Source organism: Cervus canadensis, chromosome 11 (assembly GCF_019320065.1).
Source record: "Cervus canadensis isolate Bull #8, Minnesota chromosome 11, ASM1932006v1, whole genome shotgun sequence".
Classification (NCBI taxonomy): Eukaryota; Metazoa; Chordata; class Mammalia; order Artiodactyla; family Cervidae; genus Cervus; species Cervus canadensis.
Genome location: NC_057396.1, coordinates 44,986,652 through 45,012,559, shown reverse-complemented (window position 1 = coordinate 45,012,559; position 25,908 = coordinate 44,986,652). Strand labels below are relative to the sequence as shown.

At 38.6% G+C, this 25,908-nt stretch overlaps 1 protein-coding gene and 1 pseudogene across 1 annotated transcript; both read left to right on the top strand.

Moving 5' to 3' along the window:
- The first annotated feature begins 9,045 nt into the window (after nt 1–9,045).
- Nucleotides 9,046–9,999, top strand: LOC122449295 (olfactory receptor 51A4-like). Its single transcript, XM_043480825.1, has one exon. It carries the CDS (start codon nt 9,046–9,048, stop codon nt 9,997–9,999), a length of 954 nt encoding a protein of 317 aa, XP_043336760.1.
- A 14,587-nt stretch (nt 10,000–24,586) lies between these two features.
- Nucleotides 24,587–25,530, top strand: LOC122449294 (annotated as a pseudogene).
- Nucleotides 25,531–25,908: the final 378 nt, after the last annotated feature.

Below are 25,908 nucleotides of genomic sequence, written 5' to 3'. Positions count from 1 at the left end.
CAAAGCATCTTCTTACTGCAGCAGTGAGATCATATTGAGGAACTGTGGTAGAAGGAGATGCCATAAATAGTGAGCCTGCTGGTCTGAGAAACCTCAGAACTTTGTCAGACACATGTCATCCAACAGCCCTCATGGGTTTGTTACCTACCAAGATGGAAATTGCACTAAATGCTCTCCTTTGAATTTTTTTTCTTATTCCTAACATCTTAATATTCTCATATTCTCAGCTTGTGATTTAAGTCATAATTTACTATTTTCATTTTTTTTACCATCCTAATTCTATCTTGTTCCAAATAGATAAGAATACACTTTCCCATCAGGAAAAAAAAAAAAAAAGCCTCAGTATGTAAAAACCACTTTCAGAGCCTCCTGAGATGCCTGCTCTTTCAGTTCTGTGAAACTGGCTTCCACACCCACTACATCTAGCCTTGTGTCTCAATTCCTTTTGTTTTTTAGATAAAATGAGACAAACTCCTTCTGCACTAAACTATTCCAAAGAGAATTTTAACCAGCAAGCTGAAAATAAATAAAGAAACTACACAGAAACCTGTGAGATAGAATGTTAAAAAAAAAAAAAAAAAAGAATCTCAAGAATCTGTGACTGACTACAGTCAGAGCAAGAAAAACACCAGATCCTTTTCTTCTGATGAACCTGACTTTAGATTTATCCCAACTTTTAAATCCTGAAAAATTTGTTGCTCACAAAGACTGGCTGTTTCAAAAGTTATAAATCAACCTTCAATGAACCATTCATTAACTTGAAAGATCATGGTTTGGCCAGGTAGCCAGAGATTCTCATTATTAACAAATATCATTTCACAAGCATTAGACATGCCTCCATTCCCAGTCTTGGATCTGCTTAAATCATGGCCTTGGGCAGGTGCTATAATGTAAACATATATGGCAGGAAAATATTCACAGGTTCTTTGTAATAGGAGTGAGACTAGTATAATATCTGAGACTCACAGAACCCCTTCAGAATTCATCAGGCAGTTACCTACTATCCAATATCAGACACCAGGTCCTCATTATCTTCTTTATTCTACAGCCACAGACTCACAGACATCCCATAAGACAGGCTGTCTATCCTTGATTTAGGTTCCAATGTTGACTCAGAGGCTCGTTCTATAGTTTTATCTATCCCAGGAGAACTAAAACCCAAGAGAATTTGGGAATATAGGAAAGCATCTGTGATCTTCTGAGTTCTTGATCCTTTTATTAAGGCCAAGAAAGACCCACTGAATGAATAACTAGGCTTATGGGAAGATCATACTTCTTTGACAACCCTGGGGAATTAACAACAGCTGTATTAGCAGCAGCAACCAATACATAGACTGCCCTGACAGACACAAAAAATCATAGAAATATAGGATGTTGTCAAGGTTTTCCATTTATTAAATAAATGAACAGTTGTAAGAGTTGGAAGGTCTATTTTTTAGTGTTGAGAGAACACAATCCTTAGGAATTTACTGTCTCTCAAAAAACATTAAAAAATCCATGGAAGGGTATAGCCATCAAATATTTCTAAGACTTTTTTCTTATTAAATATGAGTCAAATATATTAATAGGTACTTGGGCAAACTTCAGGAGATGGTGAGGGGCCGGGAGGCCTGGAGTGTTGCAGTCCATGGGGTCACAAAGAGTCGGACATGAATGGGTAACAGAACAGCAACAACATGTAAAGCAATATATGGGGTTCCCTGGTGACTCAGATCGTATAGAATCTGCCTGGAGTGCAGAAGACCTGGGTTCACTCCCTGGTTGGGGAAGATTCCCTGGAGAAGGGAATGGCTACCCACTCCAGTATTCTTGCCTGAGAAATCCTGTGAACAAATGAGCCTAGCGGGCTACAGTCCATGGGATCACAAAGAGGCAGACACTACCCTTCCACTTTGAAAGCAATATACACTCTTCAAACCCTGCTAACTGTTTAGTTTAGGAAGGGAAATATGTATGTGGGTGAAAATTAGCCTTTAATATCAGCTACTATTGCCATAGTACTTAGCAAGTTTAAAATATATTTCTGATGTACCAGTACTTTTAAAAACACACTGACTCCTGATATTATTATGTTTCCAGTGACTAGATGAGGGCATTGAAGTCCTGAAATTTCATCTGCACATATAGTAAGAAATTGAGCTAAAAGTTGAATGTAGGTTTGCCTTTGTCCAATCCTATGCTCTTCTTAGACAACATTGTCATTAAAAATTTAGAGTGGTCAAGCAAAAGAAGTGCTTTTCCAACAGAACGAAAATCATTAATTTAAAGTCAGAAACTGTTTAGGCATAGTTTATAATTTCTATATGGAAGATACTATGCAAATGGTATTGGAGTGTATGGATTATACTTATACTCTATGGCAGAGATCCAATACCCCATCATGCACCCACCTCAACCAGAACTGCAATATTAAAAAGAAAGACTCCAATTTGAAAGGAGTGGGATAAAACATGTGATAATAAATCTACCAGCGTAGTTCTCTATACAGTATCACCCTAATATAATCAGACAGAGGTTGTTTCTGGCTTGTGCATAACTCTACCCTTGGTTCTTTCTGATGTCCACCTGTGGTTTGCCCTCAGTAATCCAATATACCCCAGCAACACAATAGATAATGCAGGTTCATTATTAACTATTTAGCAAACATGAACTCATGGTTTTAGGGAACAGAAAGGTAACAAGATCTATAGCTTATCAATACAAAGTGATTCTTAAAGAACTGTGGCATTTACAGTTTTAACTATGTTGCTAATTTTTATTTTGAGGGCTTCCCAGATGGTACTAGTGGTGAAGAACCTGCCTGCCAATGCAGGACACTTAAGAGACAAGTGTTTGATCCCTGAGATGGGAAGGTTCCCTCGAGGAGAGCATGGAAACCCACTCCAGTATTCTTGCCTGAAGAAACCTGTGGACAGAGGAGATTGATGGGCTACAGTCCACAGGGTCGCAAAGATTTAGACACAACTAAAGTGACTTAGAACACATGCATGCACATTTCCTTTCTCTCATGGTGGGAGATATGAAATCAGCAAGGGAGATGGCATGTTACAGCAAAGAACACAAGCAGATAGTTCTCAGACCAGAAGAACAAAAAACTAGAGCTTAAACACTATAAAAAACCTTCACATGCATTGATTTGGACAATAAGCAATATACAAATACTTCTTCTCTACCCATTATTCTAAATGTTCTTTGAGAAGCAACTATGCCTCATATTGGATATTGCATTACATTTTTAATCAAACAATAAAACTGTTTATCCTGACAGGGCCCTACACCAATTAAATGTACTTTCCTATAACCTTCTCTATCCTAGGAGAGGCCCTGATGAAACCATTGCTATGAGGTTTATATTAGCCTCCAGAGAGAACCAGAAATTCCCCGAACAGTAAAATTCTTCTGTATAGTAAGGTCAGATACGAGGATAATCCGCTTGGCCAGAGCCCTGCTGGCATTGAACACTGTCAGAAATTAGATAAGGCTGTTGAGAAGGCAGATTAGGTTTAACTAGGGACAGAGGAAGCTCTGAATCTACAAAGTCTTACCATCTTGATAACTGAGTCCAAATATCCCTTCATATTGTGCCTTTAGGATATATGTATTTGGGTAAAGTACAGAACCAAGTAGAACAATTTTCTTAGCACAGTGGAGGTCCTCACAGAAGATTTCCATCAAATTTCAAACTTCCAAGTATGCTTTACAGTGAGAGTCTAGATATGGTGAGCATCTAAAAAGGTAGGTGAAAGACTAAGGAATTTTAAAATATTGGTGTATATATTATTTCCTGTTGTTTGTTTGTTTACTTCTATAGGAAAGTCCTGTGGATTAATTTCCCAGGGAAGAGTATGGTATATGTTCCTTAGAATGAAGCATAGGGACAGAGTGGTTACTAGATACAGAAATGCTTATCAGATACAAAGAAAAAATAAAAGCCTTTCCCGTAAACAGTGATGGTGTGACATTTAGTAAGAAATGAAATGTGGAAGATGACGCCCAGTGTTGTCCTCTTATCTAGTCTTCATTCACAGAGTTGGTGAACATGCTGGTAAACACCTAAAATATGTTAAGGGAGGCACTGAATCAAAATGGTTCAGTTTCAAATAAGAAATTTGAAATAAAATTGATTTGCAGGCAGCACTGTGCTAACCCGGAGCAGTGCCTTAGACTGTAAGTGGCATGTGGCATGTCTAACTAGAGTATCTGGAAGGCATCTGCTGAATTTCCAACTTCCATATGTTGTCCATGTGAAGCAGGGACCCTTATGTGTCTCACTGAAGGTGGTTGAGAAGAGCTATGAGTACTGCTCTAAACTTGTTAGGTGAGTGCCAAGATGAAAAGAAGAATGTTCTTAATGTCAAGGTCTATTAGCAGTATAGTCAATACTGGACCTTCATTGAAATCATTAGCAAGTCAGGAAAGCTACAAAACCAAGGTAAGGAGTGGATTGATGACACTAATTTTTGTTTGTTTGTTTTTGTTGTTGTTATACTTAGACAAAAGATACAAGCTACAGAAAATTCAGCAGTGGGTACATTTCAGGATCTAAGAAAGTATAAGCAGTCATGACACTGCTTTATGTTGATTTTTCCTTTCAGTGTAGTGAAATTTTTAGAAAGAAAATGTTTCAATATAAGGATTCAATTTTGAGTTGATTCAAGATACTCATAGCAAGAATGTTTAACACAGGCTTTCTTTAACTCAAAAGACATGATCTACCCTTAAGCAGGAGATTATTTCATGGAAACTTCCAATTGCTATTATATATACGTGTATTCTCATAATAGTGATCAGATTGAGAATAGTACTACTCAAAAAAAAATAAAATTTTCTGTTATTATTTGAGATGTAGTTGAACATTTTTGATACTGTTAAATATAAAAATTTAGTTTATTATAAAACTGCTACTATATTCTTAAATCAGGCTTCCCAGATCTCTAATGCTAAAGAACCCTCCTGCCAGTGCAGGAGATATAAAAGACAGGGTTCAATCCCTGGGTGAGGAAGATCCCCTGGAGGAGGGCACAGCAACCCACTCCAGTACTCTTGCCTAGAGAATCCATGGACACAGAAGCCTGGTGGGCTCTAGTCCATAGAATCGCAAAGAGTCTGACACGACTGAAGTGGCTTAGCATGCACATAATGCATATTTTAAATCATTAGTTAAATTGGTAAACCATTTGAAAATACTTAAATGCACTATATAAATTAGGATTTTTCATCAAGCCACATGGAAAAATGAGAATTATATGCCATTACAAGGACACAGCAAACCTAGAAAAATAGGTACAAAAGCTAGTTCTGAAGTCAGATGACCTGGGTTAATATTCCTCTACTATCATTCACTAATGTAACTTAACCTCCTTGGTCCTCAGATTCTTTCTCTGTAGAATATAAATAACAGCAGTAAAACTTTCATGAAGATTAATTGAGAAAAATGCAAACAAGTATAACAGTGTCTAATATGCACGATCATGTGTGCTAAGTAGCTTCAGTCTGTGTCCAACTCTTTATGACCCTAATGGACTGTACCCATCAGGCTCCTCTGTCCATGGGATTTACTAGGCAAAAATACATGTAGAAAGCATGAATTAATTTTTACTATCAATATTAATAAAAGTTCTGAACATAAAAGTTACTCATAAAATCAGTACACTGTGCTGGAATATAGTTTTATAACTATTAGAAACTCCTTTCTTTTCATGATATAAACCCAGAAGTCCTAATTTTTAAAAATCACAGATTTTATTACTAAAGATACATGAAAATTCATGTTTGGCTCAAGGCAATGTAGAGAATATGTTAATTTGAAAGATGTAATTCTCAGATGTAATATATTGGCAGCATGCCCATCACATGATGGATTGACTGTCAACATATATAAAGTTATTTTTCAAATCAAAATCAACTTAATATATAAAGTGAATAAGAATTGGACTTCCCTGGCAGTCAAGTGGCTATGACTCTGCACTTTCACTACAGAGGGTGTGGGTTCAACCCCTGGTCTGGGAACGAAGATCCCACATGCCCTGCTTGCCCCGCATCATGCGAAAAGCAAAACATGGGAAATAAAATTAAACATTTTGTGTTTAATATAAACGAAGTTGACTCTTCACCTTCTCCTTTCTCTTTTGTTCCCCTTTCCTTCCCTTCCTTTTATTCTCATCCTGAATGATTATGTCCTATACCTGTTGGCTGAAGCACAGATGTAGACATCTCCACTGTGTATGGGGTGGGGAATGGATATGGTTAATGCACCTCAACAGGGCGCTTGGTCCTGGCAGTTGTGAGGAGGGTGCTTTGTGAGGGGTAGACCAGCATGGGATGTCAGAACAAGAGACCATGATAATGATGTTCATTCAGATGGGAGTGGAAGGGAGGGTAAATCCAAGTGAATCCAAGGGAAGTGAATCCAACTTCAGCCCAGCAGGAAGTTGGATTCTAAATGTAGTCCAAGTGATGAACGCCAGAGCCTGAGCAAAGTGGAAAGGGTATATATCTGTGAGAGGTGTCCCAAAATGAAATGTGGACCTGTGTGAGCTAAGGAGGATGTTCTCACACTTGAACATGGCAGCCTGACATGAAGTGCTAGAACCCAAGCTGGGTGAGAAGTCCATCATGTGGTAGGGGGAGCCCTATACAGGATGTCAGAGCCTATTTTGAGTGAAGAGGGAATCTATACTGGAGAAAGGGCAGCATTGCCAAATATATACAACTGTATACAGTATACAGTACTTCAGTATACTGTATACTTCCACTGTATACAGTAGTTCAGATTCAGTATTACTCCACTGTCTCTATTTAATTTGACATGCAGAATACAGTTATAACAACTATTTTAATGTCCATGTCTACTATTGTTAGTAGTATGCATGCATGCTGAGTTGCTAAGTCATGTCTGACTTTTTGTGATCCCATTAATTGCAGCTGACCAGGCTCCTCTGTTCAATGGGATGTCCCAGCCAAGAATACGGGAGTGGGGTGCCATTTCCTTCTCCATTTGCTAATAGCATATATCTTTGCATATGTTTAAATGAGATGTAGAATGTGTTGGGGTAGCTCAGAATTTTATGTTTATGAGAGAGTCTCACATCTTAGGGCTGTGAGATGCAGTGTGTTGAATGACTGTGTGTGGGTGGTGTCTGTGGTATGATTGATGTCCTACTCTGTTATGAACCATGGCTTTCTTCTTCTCTTTTTAAAACATGAGTGACTCTGATACTTCATGTAAAGTTATATAATAACTTAAAATTCTAGGTACCTAAGAAGTCAGCTTCTCTACTAGGGTTATCTTTATGGTAGACTCAGTCCCTGTCTGAAAACATACGTTTCATAGAACTCTCTTTACTAGGCATACCAAGAAAGAATGTAGACGAATATAGACGACGTCATTGCCAAGAATACATGAATGGGTGACTGACTGTAGACTGGATGACTAACTGTATAAGTATAGGTCTTAATACATCAATGGATGGAAATGTATACATTGTGATTCATCTGGGATCCGCTCTTCAAAGATATAATTACATCTATAAAAAGATAATTTTGTTGTTAGCATCTACATGATTTTAAAACAGCACTATAGTACTAATTTTTCCTGAGGACAAAGACAGAATATTGGTTTATTCCAATCCACCCTGTCTCTTACATTCTTCCAGAAGGAATCCTTCATTATTTTCTTTTTTAAATTTTGCTTCTGGTGTTTTATTTTTGGCTACACCTTTAAGTAATAAGATTTTTACTAAAAAGACTGTATATTGATTTCATATTTTTTCAGATAACATCAGTCATATTAGCGCCCTTACATTCTTCTCTATATCCAAATGTAGTTACCTCACTATTTTGTTTCTACTTCCAAATTTAAACAAAACTCCTAAATATAACTGTATTCAAACAATCATATATAATCTCTTTCTATTCATCTTTAGAGGATAAACACATAAATATTAACACAATTTCCTCCAATTATGCCATGTTTAAGATGTTTATTGAAATGTGGATATTTATTATTTCCTAATATATTATATGAGGAGGGCATGACAACCTACTCCAATATTCTTGTCTGGAGAATCCCCAAGGGCAGAGGAGCCTGGCAGGCTGTGGTCCATGGGGTTGCAGAGTCAGACATGGCTGAGCAACTAAGCACAAAACAGCACGATGTATTATACATGTGCTTTGGAATACAGATACTTCAAATTTTATTCAAGAAGTTATTTGTTAATGTTTGCAACTATTCTAGCACCAATTTAAAAGTAATTGCCATACTCATCTTGATTATTTTATCACTCTCTCATATTTTGAAAAATCAACATATCATTTTAAAAGAACATGTCAAACAACCTAGAAATTAATTGTGAAAATGAACTTGGAGTATTTATTAAAATAGCTTGAGGTTTATGTGGCTTATTGAATATCTTATTCTTTATTTCTGCAGGTCTAATTAACAGGAAAAAATGTCCAGGTTTCCAGATGGTTGAATTTTTTTTTGTGTGTGGCCATACTGCATGGCATGTGAGATCTTAATTCTCCCACCAGAGACAATATACACCCCTTGCAATGGACGCATAGAATCATAACCACTGGACCTCCGGAGGAGTCCCCAGATGCCTGAATATTTATAGGTGTGACATAGATGTGGGGAAAGTGCAAAACCTTCTTTCAGAGTCATCTTAGCCAAAGTATATAGATTCAACATAAGTGGATAAATTAAGAAACAGAATCCAACAATGAAATTTTTCTAAGCATTAGGATAAACATAGAAAATAGTATTCTTAATTTTCATTGTCACTTAATCAATGACTGAAGTTTTCTAGACTGAAATAATTTTAGTAGATCTTACATTTTAATAGCAGTTATTCATTGTCCTCACTCTGAGTATTCAGATAGAGTTGGAAACATTCTAAGGATCAATTCCTTGATGTAAAGATGGCTAGAATTAACACTGCCCCACAAAAGTTAGATGCATTACATTCTATTAAAAATCTCGGTTTTTCTCCCAGTAGAAACATTTAGAAACTGATTTGGGCTGTGCCCCCCAAACATATCTTTATGGAGCTTATAAACACTAGCTGGTTCCAGCCACCCACTCTCCTTTTAACAGGCATCCCTGGACTTGAAGCTGTACAAATATGGATCTCTATCCCACTGTGTGTCATGTACCTAATTGCCCTCCTAGGAAACAGCACTATCTTCTTCATCATCAAAACCACCTCCAGCCTTCACGAGCCTCAGTACATCTTCCTGTCTATGCTGGCAGCCACAGATGTGGGTCTGTCTTTATCAACTCTGCCTACAGTCCTCAGTGTCTTCCTCCTGAATCACAGAGAGATTGAGTTTCACTCCTGCCTAATGCAGATGTTCTTTATCCACACCTTCTCCTCCATGGAGTCAGCCATCCTGCTGGCCATGGCCTTTGATAGATTTGTAGCTATTCGCAACCCACTGCACTACACAGTAATCTTAACCCATTCTCAGATTATGGGAATGGGGCTTGTAGCCATGATTAGGGGTGTGGTGTTGATGGTACCTTTGCCAATTTTGCTCAAGCGATTGCCCTTCTGCAAGGATGTCATTCTATCACATAGTTATTGCTACCACCCTGATGTTATGAAGCTGGCTGGTGGCCCTATCACAGTCAACATCATTTATGGGTTGTCCCTTGTCCTGTGCACCTTTGGAGTTGACTCTATGTTCATTGTCATTTCATACATCCTAATTTTGAAGACAGTGCTGGGTATTGCCTCCAAAGATGGTCAGCTCAAGGCACTTAATACCTATGTTTCCCACATTTTCACTGTCTGCATCTTTTATGTGCCACTCATTGTGTTGGCTCTAATTCATAGGTTTGGGACATTCACATCTCCTCTTCTTCATGTCACCATGGCCAACCTCTTCCTCTTCCTAACTCGTGTTCTCAACCCCTTGGTTTACAGTCTAAAAACCAAACAGATAAGGATCACAGTGCATAAGGTATTCAAGAGCAGGAAAAATTTGCTCACATAATCAAATATGACATATAAAAAGCTAAACTGATAAAAATAGAGAGTAGAATGGTGCTTGGCAGGGATGGGGGCGGTGAGGAAATAGGGAAACTTTGGTCAGAGTGCACAAACCCCTAGTTATGAAATGAGTCAATTCTGGGTATCTAATGTATAACATGGTGACTATAGTTAACAATACTGCATTATATACTTGAAAATTGCTTAGAATACATTTTAAGGGTTCCCACCACAAAAAGGAAATGATAATTATGTGACTACGTGAATCACAACAAACTGTATAAAATTATTAAAGAGATGGGAATTCCAGACCACCTGACCTGCCTCCTGAGAAATCTGTTTGTAGGTCAAGAAGCAACAGTTAGAATGAGACATGGGAACAGCAGACTGGTTCCCAAATGGGAAAGGATTGGGAATATACATCAAGGCTGTATATTGTCACCCTCTTATTTAACTTACATGCAAAGTACATGATGAGAAATCCTGGACTGGATGAAGCACAAGCTGGAATCAAGATTGCTGGCAGGAATATCAATAACCTCAGATATGCAGATAACACCGCCCTTATGGGAGAAAGCAAAGAACAACTAAAGAGCCTTTTAATGAAAGTGAAAGAGGAGAGTGAAAAAGTTGGCTTAAAACTCAGTATTCAGAAAACTAAGATCATGGCATCTGGTCCCATCACTTCATGGCAAATAGATGGGAAACAGTGGAAACAGTGATAGCCTTTATATTTGGGGGCTCCAAAATCACTGCTGATGGTGACTGCAACCATGAAATAAAAAGACACTTGCTCCTTGGAAGAAAAATTATGACCAACCTAGATGGCATATTAAAAAGCAAAGATATTACTTTGCCAACAAAGGCCCATCTAGTCAAAGCTATGGTGTTTTCCAGTAGTCATGTATGGATGTGAGAGTTGGACTATAAAGAAAGCAGAGTGTTGAAGAATTGATGTTTTTGAAATGTGGTGTTGGAGAAGATTCTTGAGTGTCCCTTGGACTGCAGGGAGATCCAACCAGTCCATCCTAAAGGAAATCAGTCCTGAATATTCTTTGTAAGGACTGATTATGAAATTGAAACTCCAATACTTTGGCCACCTGATGCGAAGAACTGATTCAATTGAAAAGACTCTGATGCTGGAAAAAATTGAAGGTGGGAGAAGAAGGGGACGTCAGAGAATGAGACGGTTGGATAGTATCACCGACTCAGTGGACATGAGTTTGAGTAAACTCCAGGAGCTGGTGATGGACAGGGAGGCCTGGCATGCTGCAGTCCATGGGATCGCAGAGTCGGACAGGACTGAACTGAACTGACTTAATTATGTGACACAATGGAGGTATTAACTAACTCTACTCTGTAATAATTTTGCAATATATGTGTATCAAATAACTACATTGTATGCCTTATATTTTCAGAATGTTATATGTCAATTTTAGTTTAATAAAGCAAGGGAAATTTGTTTTGTTTTGTTTTGTTTTTTTCAAAAAGAAGAAAAAAATAAGAAGCCTAAACAATAGAATCAAGGGCACAATTGGCAGACAGCAACAGGGTCATAATAAAGTTTATGCTTCTTCATCAACAAAAATGGATATGTTCAAACAGAAATTTTATATAAAATAAATTATAAAATACAGATAAAGTCAATGTTGAAATATGAGGCAGACAAAATATGTCATATTGTTGGAGTGCAAGAAAAAGGGATGATTCCATCTGCACTTTAAAAACTTTCCTTCAAGTGGCACAGTAATTGTGATATAAGATCCCCATAGAAGAAAATTAATCCCTAGGTAAGATTTAGCTCTATCTAAAAGTAATAATGATTTAGATGTAGACATAATCCAGAGATTAAAATGGAGCAAAATTCATGATAAAATAGATTAGAATTGACAGATACTGTGAGGTAAGGGCTCTGGAGAAATTCTTGATGAAATAATTGCTTGCTAGACAAGCAAATATGCCTAACTAAGTGCATGCTAAGTCTCTCAGCTGTGTCTGATTCTGCGACCCTCTGTACTGTAGCCCCCCAGGCTCCTCTGTCCATGGGGTTCTCCAGGCAAGAATACTGGAGTGGGTTGCCATGCCCTTCTCCAGGGGATCTTCCCGACCCAGGGATTGAACTCAAGTCTCCTGCATTGCAGGCAGATCTTTACCATGAGTCACCAGGTAAGCCCCTAGTTAAGTGACACATATACTGTTCTAAGAAACAACTGGATGTCTTTTTGTTTCGTGTCAAGAATACTACTCTTTCCACTCCAGTCAGTCATTTACAGGCCACAAAAGAAGTAAATGATAACTAAGATATTAAAATGTGAGGCTTTATAAGGATATGCTCAGATTATTATTAAATTCCATTTATTATTATGAGAGGATAAATGCTTCAGCACCATGCACACAACCCTGGCCAAATACTGAGCTCAGAAGAGCCTCATTTTTGTTTTCTGTCTTATTTTGATATTTCTGTATATGCGTGTTATTAGTCATCTTGGATAAAAGTTTTAATTTTAATTGTGCTTACATATTTCCATTTGAGAAACTGAGAGACCATGTAATACATATTTTTTCTTGTTTGGCTGGTTTTTTGGGTTTGTGATGATAGAAACGTTTCCTCTGGATTTTTTAATGGAATTTATGAAGGGAATTTTATCTCTTCTCATTCTCCAAATTGCTTTAGCACACAAGATTTGGACCTCCATCTGGAATTCAAGGAGCTATAACTCAAGTCTCTGGTGATATACTCTTTTGTTTATATCTCATTTATGGGGAAAGCAGGATCTTTTGTCCCTTCAAAAGCAGACATAAAAACCTGTCAACTCCTATCTTCATTTGCTATTGCACTAGGGGGTCTGTACTAAGGGTTACTTCAAATGTTCACTTAGCTTTTTGAAAATATTGAAAACCATGAATTGTATGCTTTAAAATGATATTATGGAATATGAATTATATATTTATTCTTTAATTAATAAACACATAAATTTTTGAAGAATGCTTAAAACGGTATATGATTGAAACTATAACAAACTAAACTGTCTACAAAAAGATGGAGGATGATACCAAGTGTGATAATAATTTGTTAGGAGTGGGGAGATTTTCAGTGATTCATACACTTTTAAATGTTCCAAGCTTTTAATAATCCTGTTACAATTGTTCATATTAGCCCATCGAAAATTTTAGTTATGTTATTTATAATAATTTAAACTATCCATACATTTAAAATCTTAAGTTAAAAGTCTGTGAGCAACCTAGAGTGGTGGGAAGAGGTGGGAGGTGCAAGGGAAGTTTAAGAGGGAGGGCACATATGTGTACCTGTGGCTGACATGTTGATGCATGGCAGAGGCCAACAACATATTGTAAAGCAATTATCATTCAATTAAAAATAAATAAAGTTATTTAAAAAGTCTGTGAGCCTAGTTTATAAAGATTCTAATACTATCATAGAGTAAAAATTGTCATAAGTAACACCTTTATAGTCCTTAACCTATGTTAGGACATTTTAAAACATGAAACAACTCTACTTATTTTAAAGGTAGGAAAGATTGATCAGTGGAGGCAAAACAGCTCAGACAAAATCTCATTTATGAGTTTAAAAAAAAAGGGGAATTTAAATGGTCTGTGTCTGGCCTTGTCACAGGTAAGGAAGAGGGCATCACTGAAGCTCATCTGTGTCATATGGGGAAGGGTGGTTCCTTGCAGTAAGCCACTTCCTATTCTATAAAGGTTAGGGAACTCAAACTTTGCTGAGTGCAAATTAATTATGGGAACTCTTACAGAAAAGCAGTTGGAAAACCAAAAGGGGCAGCCTTCATGCTTGATGTCAGTACAGATTCTGAACCGAAGACATGCTTTGTGTACCTGGCAGGAAGTGACAGTAATTTATTACTAGCAGGGAGAAGAAATATTTTCTCCTTACCTGGCAATAGCACAGTCAATGAAAGACTGTCACCATTTAGCCGATAAAAAGCTGCTATACTACAAATTCCTGGTTTCCTCCAATGTTATTTTGTTTTTGCTTTTAATACTCCCTCGCCCTGGCCCCAGCTTCCCCTTCTCTGTAAAAGTTTCCTCTCTTATACTTTATGGGGATTTCATGTTGTTTGCCATAATTTCAAGTGCGTGTGTGTGTGCTCAGTCATGTGTGTGTCCAACTATTTGCAATTCCATGGACTGAAGCCCTCCAGGCTCCTCTGTCCATTGAATTTTCCAGGCAACAATAGGGGAGCAGGGTGCCATTTCCTACTCCAGGGGATCATCCCAACCCAGGGATCAAACCCATGTTCTCCTGTGTCTACTACATTGGCAGGAGGATTCTTTACCACTGAGCCACCTGAGAAGCCCTTGTTCCATGTAACCAAATTGCAGTACTTTGCTGCTTTTGAATAAACCTGCTTTGCTGGTAAAATAACTGGTTACTTTATTATTTTAGATTAACAGCTATATTCCATGGTCATTGGGCTCAGATAACATGCATGCATGCTCACTTGTATCTGATTCTTTGTGACCCTATGGACTGTTGCCCGCCAGACTCCTCTGTCTGTGGAACTTTCCAGGCAAGAATACTGGAGTCGGTTGCCATTTTCCAAATATACTATACTCTTTACATATAGTACTGCATTACTTCTTTAAATACCCATTTTATAGATAATCAAAAAAAAGGCACATTTTGTTAAAATAATTTGTTAAAGGACACCAAAGTGCCCAAGTTTAGTGGAGCTTTGACCCCAGGCAGTTTGGCTACAAATCTTGGCTTTTAATTACTGAACTCAGTGACTCTGTCAACTCAGTCAAAAACTTGGACTTATATTTTTAAATATACTACCAACGTTTCATGAACATGGACAATTCATATTCTTTCTTACATTTAGCAACTTCACAATTTTGTGGGTTTTTAGGTTGTTGCTCAGTCGTGTCTGACTCTTTGCAACCCAATGGACTGCAGCACGCAAGGCTTACCTGTCCTTCACCATCTCCTAGAGCTTGCTTAAACTTATGTCCATTGAGTTGGTGATGCCATCCAACTATCTCGTCTTCTTTCATCCCCTTCTCCTCCTACCTTCAGTCTGTGCTCAGATCAGGGGCTGTTCTAAAGACTCAGGTCTTCCTGTCAGATGGCCAAGGTATTGGCGCGTCAGCTTCAGCAGAAGTCCTTCCAATGAATTTGAAAGATTGATTTCATTGAGGATTCACTGGTTTGATCTCCTTGCAGTCCAAGCGACTCTCAAGAGTCTTCTCCAATACCACAGTTCAAAAGCATCAATTCTTCATCGCTTAGCCTTCTTTACGGTCCAACTCTCACATCCACACATGACTACTGGAAAGACCATAGCTTTGACTATGTGGACATTTGTTAGCAAAGCAATGTCTCTGCTTTTTAATATGTTGTCTAGGTTGGTCATAGCTTTTCTTCCGAGGAGCAAGTGTCTTTTAATTTCATGGTTGCAGTCAACATTTGCAGTGATCTTTGAGCCCAAGAAAATAAAGTATGTCACTGTTTCCATTGTTTCCCCATCTATTTACCATGAAGTGATGGGACTGGATGCCATGATCTTCATTTTGTGAATGTTGAGTTTTAAGCCAGCTTTTTCACTCTCCTCTTTCACTTTGATCAAGAGGCTCTTTAATTCTTCTTCGCTTTCTGCCATAAGGGTGGTGTCATCTGCGTATCTGAGGTTATTGATATTTCTCCCTGCAATCTTGATTGCAGCTTGTGCTTCATCCAGTGAGGCATTTCACATGGTATACTCTGCATATAAGTTAAAATTAGCAGGGTGACAATATACAACTTTGACATACTCCTTTCCCAATTTGAAACCAGTCTGTTTTTCCATATCTTGTTTTAACTGTTGCTTTATGACCTGCATACAGGTTTCTTAGGAGGCAGGTAAAGTGGTCTGGTATTCCTATCTCTTGAAGAATTTTCCAGTTTGTTGTGCTCAACACAGAAGAAGGCTTTAGAGTAGTCAAAGAAGCAGGTATTTTTCTGGAATTCTTTTGCTTTTTCTATGATCCAATGGATGTTGGCAGTTTGATCTCTGGTTCCTCTGCCTTTTCTAAATCCAGCTTGGACATATGGAAGCTCTTGGTTCATACACTGTTGAAGCCTAGCTTGGAGAATTTTGAGCATTACTTTGCTAGTGTGTTAGATGAGTGCAATTGTGCAGTAGTTTGAACATCTTTGGCGTTGCCTATTTGGGATTGGAATGAAAACTGAACTTTTCCAGTCCTGTGGCCACCACTGAGTTTTCAAAATTTGATGGCATATTGAGTGCAGCACTTTAATAACATAATCTTTTAGAATCTGAAATAACTCAGCTGGAATCCATCACTTCACTAGCTTTATTCATAGCAATGCTTCCTAAGGCCTACTTGACTTCACACTCCAGGATGTTTGGCTCTAGGTGAGTGATCACACCATTGTGATTATTGGGGTAATTAAGATCTTTTTTTGTATAGTTTCTGTGTATTCTTGCCCCCTCTTCTTTGTATTTTCTGCTTCTGTTAGGTCCATACCATTTCCGTCCCTTATTGTGCCTTTCTTAGAATGAAATGTTCCTTTGGTATCTCTAATATTCTTGAAGAGATCTCTAGCCTTTCTCATTCTAATGTTTTCCTCTATTTCTTTGCATTGCTCATTTTACACCAAAGTATAGTTGATAAAAAAATGTTGTGATAGTTTTAGATGTACAGCAAAGTGATTCACTTATACATGTATATGTATCCATTCTTTTAAAAATTCCTTTCCCATTTGGTTATTACATAATATTGAGCAGAGTTCCTTGTACTATACAATAGGTACTTGTTGTTTATCCATTTTAAATATAGCAGTGTGTACATGTTGATGCCAAACTCCCTAACTATACTTTTGCCCTCCTTCCCAACCCACATAACCATAAATTCATTCCCTAAGTCAGTTTCTGTTTTGTAAATAAGTTCATTTGTATAATTTCTTTCTAGATTCTGTATTTAGATATGATATTTCACTTTGATTTACTTCACTCAGTGTGACAAACTCTATTCCGTTCATTTTAATGGCTGAGTAATATTCCACTTTATATATGTACCACATCTTTATCCATCCACAGATACTCATATCTAAAAATTAGAAATATATGAGAATCTACAGTTCAGTTTTAATCTAACATTCTATGTGTGTATGGCTCTTAAGAAAAACTCATCATAACTGAGTTGGTTTATTTTTGTCTGTTTGGGGGGATCTTCTTTCAACAATTTTGAATTCTTTAGTCTATCCAAAAGAAAACTAACTAGCATGCTTTAAATTTTTTGTCAAAATTGATCTGGCTCAGCTTGCATTGTCTCAAAGTTATGACAGTGTTTTTAACATTGAGTATAATTGAGATTGACATTTTTAAAGACGGTGCTTGAAAAACATATTTCTAACTAAAAATAAGATGTTCTAATCTCTTATCCTAATACTATTCCATCCAAATAGGCACACACTCACACACACATGCACACACTCAGACACAACACTAAATCTTTTTGTGATCTAGCTACTTCCATTATCTTTTCAAAGAAATGTTTGCACGCTGAAACTGTTTTCTCTGTATAAAGAAAATGAAAGAATATTTTTTTCTGGCCTGATTTTTGTTTTCACTTTTAGTTCCTCAACCTTATCCTCTGAGGAATTCTATGGTCTCCTAAGTCATTGTAAGACCTGGACAATCCTCAAGGGATTTGGAAGAGCCAGGTGGCTTTTTAACTAAGCTTTTCCAAGTAGAACATATACAGCAGTGCCAAAATACTATAGCATGTGAATAAATGCTCCAACCACTGTCCAGAGTTCAACTTCCTTGTCATAGGTGCCGTGGCCACAAATGTGACCTAAGACTTTTCTGACTAAACTTGAAGTATGAAGACCTGAAATCAGTAAGTTATTACAACTCAGAGGAAGTTCACAGGAAAAGGCTGGTTAAAGCTGAAAGGAAAATCGTTCTCATAGTGGCTGAATTTAAGGTCAATGAACCATTAATATTTCTTGTGCCCTTAAATTGCTTCCTCTCATGATTATCATGTTAGACTTTGTTTTTCACGTCTTTCCACATTCTGAAGTACTGCTTTGAAGCTGATATCATTTCTATTTTTTTAACATCTCCATTTCCACCAGCTCCCATTATTCACTGTTTCCTTCTCTCAAATATTACTTTTCCCAGCGTTAATTCTCTACCATGGAAGGAACTGAGTTAAATCATTTTATTGATACTAAGTTATCTAAATATTAACTGTAACATAAATGGTTTATGATAGTACTATCTACCCTCTATTGTGAAAGGGAGATAGACTCTCACATTCTTTATTGTGTAGGGATATTTGAGGATAACATATAGGATGAGAGTTACTCTGTAGGTTAGTCTTATTGCTCCTTGCACTGGGTCCATGGAGGCCTTCTGCCACAGCCAACAACAATGAAGTCCTTCTTGTCTTCCTGACCCAGGTCTAGTTCAGATTAGACCAATGCTCCACAACTCTAAGATGACCTAGAAAAATTGAGATTCTGTATCAAAGCGTCTTGTTTTTTTCAGGTTCCCCAAGGGAAATTATATGATACCCTGTATATTTTCTGAAACTTTAGGAGAAAAAGCAAGCCCTCCTATGTGTGTATTGCACAGCATGACAAATGACAGAGTTGTGATTTAACAGTGCAGTTGTTCTTTTGTGTTCTACAGTGGGAGAACTTTACAAAACTAGGGCTTTGAAAGGAAGATGTCCTTGCTTTCCAAATCCCCCGCTTTCTTCCTAAGCCCTATCCACCTTCCTTCTTTCTTACAGCTCTCAGCTTCCAACAGTGCCCTCTTTGCTTAACTGCTTAGCTTAAAGCCTTACTTTAGTGGCAATGTGATAGGTTCCCTCTGGTTCATTTTACTGAGGAACCAAATGGTGAAGCTGCTAACCAAGATCACAAATCTAATATATTATAGGCGTGGTGGGAGCAGGAGTCTGATTTGGAGATTTCTGATTCTAGAGCTTAAGCTCTTAAACCCTATACCAAATTGTCTTTTTTATCCCTGCTATCTTGCAAAACTGACTCATTGGAAAAGACCCTGATGCTGGGAAAGATTGAAGGCAAGAGAAGGGGAAGACAGAGGATGAGATGGCTGGATGGGAATTTGTGATGGACAGGGAAGCCTTGCGCGCTGCAGTCCATGGGGTCGCAAAGAGTCAGACACAACAGAGAGACTGAACTGAACTGATCTTACAAAAATCTAGTACTGTTTTTGTTGTAACTTATACTTTATAATTTATAATTTTCCACCACCAGTTTTGCACTACCCATTAACTCCTAGACACCACCTCTCATACCTGATTCCTAGTGCTCTAGTCTAAAACCACTTTTACCAACAATCTTTCTAACCATCAGCTACAATACTGAGAGTTTCTCAGTTCTTCAGCTTCAATTATAGAATATTTTCCTTCAATAACAACTGAAACCCTTTTGGTTTTTGATTCCTAGGAGAGCTGTTATTCAGTTCTCTTTTAATCTTAACTTACTACTATTATTTCATAATAGAAACAGTTGATTACTATTGCTCTTTTTCCTTCTCCAAATTCCTGAAAACTACATCTACTAAGCATTTTTAGCCCTAATTCTCTTGACTAGCCTTTCCATTATAGACTTCACTCAATGCTAATTTTAGTGCTAGCTCTCAGGGCAGGCCTTCCCAAAATATGGCAGAATGGCATATTGATTATTTTGAATGAAAGTTACTTGAGAAACAGCCAATGTAAGAAAACCTTTCTATCTGCCCCCAAAAGCAGGAAAGTCTCTGATGTGAAAGGTGCCTTTCCCTCACCAAGAGAGGTATTCTATCCCCAGAGATTGGGATTCAGGGTGAGAAGACTATGTTAACAAAACTTTTCACTTCTTTACTAATTTACCATCCCAAGCCCAAACTCTGTTTAGATTCTTCACTAATTAAGCAGTGAAGGCTAAATTTCTTTGCTCTGTCAATTCCTCTCATAGGTACTGTTTCTTTGTTTAAAGTATAAAAGCCACTTCTGGGCATACACACTGAGGAAACCAGATCTGAAAGAGACCACGTGCACCCCAATGTTCATCGCAGCACTGTTTATAACAGCCAGGACATGGAAGCAACCTACATGTCCATCAGCAGACGAATGGATAAGGAAGTTGTGGTACATATACACCATGGAATATTACTAAGCCATTAAAAAGAATTCATTTGAATCAGTTCTAATGAGATGGATGAAACTGGAGCCCATTATACAGAGTGAAGTAAACCAGAAAGATAAAGACCAATACAGTATACTAACACATATATATGGAATTTAGAAAGATGGTAATGATAACCCTATATGCAAACAGAAAAAGAGACACAGATGTACAGAACAGACTTTTGGACTCTGTGGGAGAAGGCGAGGGTGGGATGATTGAAGAGAACAGCATCGAAACATGTATATTATCAAGGGTGAAACAGATCGCCAGCCCAGTTTGGATGCATGAGACAAGTGCTTGGGCCTGGTGCACTGGGAAGACCCAGAGGGATGGGGTGGGGAGGGAGGTGGGAGGGGGGTTCAGGATGGGGAACACATGTAAATCCATGGCTGATTCATGTCAATGTATGGCAAAACCCACTACAATATTGTAAAGTAATTAGCCTCCAACTAATAAAAATATATGGGAAAAAAACAAAAAATAAATAAAAAGTATAAAAGCTGTCTACCATGGTCACTTCTTATGTTCCATATCTACTAGACCTCTATACACACTAAATGAATTTTTTTCTTGTTAATCTGACTTGTCACCATTTAATTATTAGAGCAGCCAAAAGAACTCAGAAATCAAGCAGGGAAATTTCCTCTCCATGACAATAGCTATGACCTCTGTGTGAGTGATGACCCCTTTTCCATAACCAAGTTCTACCTCTGCCCAGTCCAGTCCTTCTAACTCTCAACAAGGAATTAAAGATAATGCTAGAAAATAAATGACTGATAAAATGTTTTTAAAATGGAATTTTTTTTATCAGAACCCTCTCTCTGAAAAAGTTTAGTTCTTGTTATGAACTGTCTAAAATGTACTTTCATGTCATTTTCTAAGCCCAGAAACCAGGCTCAAAATCTTGGTGTAAAATGAGAGACAGGGAACTTCTTCCCTTTTATCTTGTCATTTGAATCCTGTTTGCTTTTGTTGCTTGTTTTGCCTCCACTTAAAACTGCCCTTGTCTATGTCTCTCTCTGGTGGATCAAATACAATTGTGTAGGTTCTAACCACTTGACCTCTCAATGTATATAAAAGTAGCCAAAAAGTTTGTAGTAATTCCAAGCTGTCTTTAGCACTGATGATTTTATATTCTGATACTCAGTAAAACCCTAATTATACCACATCCTCTTTACCCCTGACATTATGGTTTCTAACAAGACTCCATACTACCTATTATATCTTATTTTATTTTCCTTTCTTTTTCAACTCTGCATTTCATTCAGAAGCATATTACTTGTGCCCTGCCCTAATATGTCTTATTCTGATGTCCATACCTTTGCTATCTTTTGTTTATTCATTTTTGTTTTTGTCTATACCTTTGTTCTTTTTTTTTTTTTTTCTTTTTTTTTTTTTTTTTCCCTCTCGAATCGCTAGGGAAGGCTTTCTCACCGAGGGCGCACCGTCCCTCACCCGATCGTCTCTCCTTCGGGCCCAAGGAGGCACACCAGGAGCCGCCAGTCCTCAACTGGGCGGGAGGGGTCTGCGGTGTAGGTAAGCGGACCACCACACAGGAGCGTGTGCGCAGTCAGGGCCCCCTGCAAGGCCTCATCCGTCAGCCGCCACGACGAGGGGAGCACACAATGCTTCTCTTACCGCCTCGACCCCCCCACGGGACACACGCACACCACCGTGGCGGGGACCCGAGGAGGACACAGGGTTAGGGGAAAACGACACCACCGCTGGCCTCGGGCACCTGAGGGACGACCTGGAGCACTCCAGGGGCACCACCGAGGGTCCAACGAGGTACGCTCACACACCCATGCGGGGCGCGCGGCGTGGCAGCGGCACAGCCCTCCCCACCGCGGGGAGGGCCGCTCGCGGGGCACACGCCAGGAAGGCGAAGCAAGCGCATCTGCTGTGTCCAAAGCCCAACGGCCCCCACTAGACACCCCAAGGCGGGGGACGGGAGGCCGAAAGTCAGGGCCGGAGGCCACACCCCAACCCCTGCCTTCCTCACCCTCCCCGAGGGGCAAGGGGGAAAGACAGGCGAAGGGTCCCGCGGACAGACCGAGAAGAGCGGACACGTTCACTGGGAATGCCCGTCCCTCGTCCGGCCCGGCTTAGGCCCGGCCAGGGAGAGCACGACCACACCACATCAATCTATACCTTTGTTCTTACAAGTGAGTCAGCGTGGAATTAGTCAGCCTAGAACAAATGACTTGTTCTAATTAAAATTTTTCATCACCCAAATATGAGTTCATATTTGGTTCTCTCCTTAAATTCTGCTATGACTCTATAACTCCTCATTTAGTACACTGCCATTGTATGCCTACTATCTGTGTATTTATTTTTTATAACTTAACAAGGGTATTATTGAAGGAACAGAGTAGTAGGACAGAAAATTTAGGTTCTAATACTGACTGACTTAAAGTCATGTGACCTTGGGAATTTGTTTACCCCTCTAAGTCTGTTATAGAGAAGGAAATGACAACCCACTCCATAATTCTTGCCTTGAGAATCCCATTGACAGAGGAGCCTGGTGAGCTACTGTTCATGAGGTCACAAAGAGTCGGACATGACTTGAGTGGCTAAGCACACACAGTTTATTAAGAAGATTTTAGTTTTTACTTTCCTCTGTTTTCGTTTTATTTTGGCTTTGACACAATAAACCTGGCTTCTTCTCTGTTGAAGTCAAGTCATCAAATAAAATAATGTTGGAGGAAAAAATACTGAATAAATATCTGTAAATAACATAGTGAGAGATCACTTTATAATGTCTTTATTTGTTCCTAGTTTTGAATAGATGCTTCTTCCACCAAGTGTGTCATACTCTGCAAGGAACTTTAGAGAAGGGATCATAAGTTGCATATCATCTCTATCACCTAGAGATTCTATCAAATTTTATGGCAAAATTAAGTGCTCAACAAATATCTGTGTTACTCAGTTTTCTATTGTTCTGTCTCTCATTGTACTTATTTGAAAGAGTTTTGGTCACAAACAGTTACCAGTTTATTTCTCTTTTATTGGTTTTATCTATGTCAATCCTTGTTTATTGTTTCTTTTGTTTACACAATTTGTTTCTCTCTCTCTTTTCAAGCAAGAACTTTCATATCCCAGAAGCAGTCATGAATATTTGTTGTATGATTGGAAAATATTCAAGTATAGAAAAGAAGACAATGAAGTAGATGAAAGCTATGATCTGCATTAAGCATAGATATTGAATAATATAGTCCTTTTGAGATTTAGCTAGGATGCATGGTATTTGTGAAGTATTATTATGAAGAACAAACAAGTAGCTTATAAAACATAGGCAACGCTAATAAGTTATAGTAAATATAGGTAGTGGCTATATGGTAGGTCATGTTAGGACATGTTAAATACAGAATATATGAAATTTATGATAGAAACATACACGTTATTTCTAGATAGAAAAGGGGAAAAAATCAGAAGATATGATAAAGCCACGCCTAGAATGACAGTTATAAGCACCTAAATCAACCACCCATTAATAACATTGATTGTGGTTTTGCTCTGTTCTCCCATGTTCTCAGCCCAAGAAATATGGGCAGAATTTACGCATGTCAAACAGCCTTAAGTAAAAAATTAAAGCTGTGGCCATGCGTACATGATGCTATCGTGTGCCTGATAGAGTGAGCATGAGTGTTGGCTCCAAGGAGTTTTCACTTGTGGGGTTCCCTTGCTCAGAGCTCACCTCGTCTTTCTAACGCCATCAGCAGAGAGACAGGATATATGGATACTGCATGATCCAGCATTCAGGTACTGCAGGCTTTCCTTCCCATTTGTACACTGTTTTAAATGTGCTAATGAACCCCTTCTGTACCCTCATTTCCAATACATTGTTTTGTTTTATTTTATTTTATAAAAGAATTTTTTGATGCATACTATTTTTTAAGTCTTTATTGAATTTGTTACAGTATTGCTTCTGTTTTGTTTTTGTTTTGTTTTGCGTCTTGCCACAAGGCATGGGGGATCCCAGCACCTTGACCAGGGACTGAACCTTCACCTCCTGAGTGAGAAGGCAAAGTCTTAATCACTGAACCACCAAGAAAGTCCCCCATTGCATGTTTTAAAGTGACTAAATTAATTATGTGATTTGTGAATCTTCATTTGTTCTGTGAGATCTTTCTGTTTAAAATCCTTTGGTATAGTTCATCTGGCAGTGTTTAGACGCTACCAATGCATCAACAAATATACTCAAAAAACAGTTATGACTGACCTAAAAATACTACATAGGCTTTTTGAACTAAACTAAATTTAACCCTATTCAATGTTCTCTTCATGCAATAGAAATTACCTTCCTCTGCCTCTAAATTCTCTCTTCAACTATGGAATGAAACTGAGTTAACCTTACTGTTTGAATTTCCACACATACTCTCTTTTTTCAGGTTTCACCATCATGTCTATGCTCAACAGCACCCCCCATCAACCACCCCTCTTCCTTCTGTCAGGAATCCCAGGGCTGGAGGCATCTCATATCTGGATCTCCATCCCATTGAGCATCATGTATGTGACCGCCATCCTGGGGAACAGCATCATCATTCACATAGTACACAAGGCTCCCAGCCTTCATGAGCCTCAGTATGTATTCTTGTCCTTGCTAGCCGCCACTGACATAGGCATGTCAGCATCTACACTGCCCACTGTTCTTAAAGTCTTTATTTTCAACCACCGAGAGATTGAGTTCCATGGTTGCCAGGCTCAGATGTTCTTCATCCACACCTTCTCTTCCATGGAGTCAGCCATGCCACTGGCTATGGCTTTTGACCGTTTTATGGCCATACGGAACCCACTACGCTACACCATAGTCCTGACTCCCTCCCGCATTACTCAGATGGGCCTGGCTGCTGTGGCTCGAGGGGCAGCACTGATGATGCCCTTGCCCATCCTGCTCCAACAGCTTCCCTTCTGTAGGAATATTGTTCTATCCTACTCATTCTGCTTCCACCCTGATGTGATGAAGCTGGCATGCGGGTCTATTCGTGTGAACGTTATCTATGGGCTGGTCTTGGTACTCTGCTCCTTTCGAGTTGACTCCACGTTTATTGTTCTGTCTTATGCTCTAGTCTTGACGACACTTCTGGGAATAGCTTCAGGGAAGCATGCCTTAAGGTGCTCAACACTTGTGTCTCCCACATTCTCACTGTCTTCATTTTCTACGTCCCACTTATTGCCTTAGCCTTGATCCACAGAATAGGCAGGTACCACTCCCCTCTCCCCCACATCACCTTGTCCAATATTTTCCTTTTCCTCACACCTGTCCTTAACCCATTGGTTTATAGTGTGGAAACAAAACAGATTAGAAGTGCACTATATAGACTGTTTAAATTTAAGACAAGATAGAACAGACTAGAAGTATTTTGAGTAAATGATCAAAAGGTCAGGGATATTGTAAAAAGAAACAGGAATAGACATTTATCTCTTGTGTGTTGAAGTCCTCCCTTTGGTATATTTCTGTGTGATTTTGCTTCGTAGGTGACTCAAAATAGTAAAGAATCTGCCTGCAAAGCAGGAGACCCAGGTTCAACCCCTGGATCAGGAAAATCCCTTGGAGAAGGGCATGGCAACCCACTCCAGTATCCTTGCCTGGAGAATTCCATGGACAGAGGAGCCTGGAAGGCTCCAGTCCATGGGATCACGCACAGTCAGACACAACTGAGTGACTAACACTTTTTGTAATTTTACTACAATCTTTTTGGAAGTAGGAGATTCCCTTTTAGT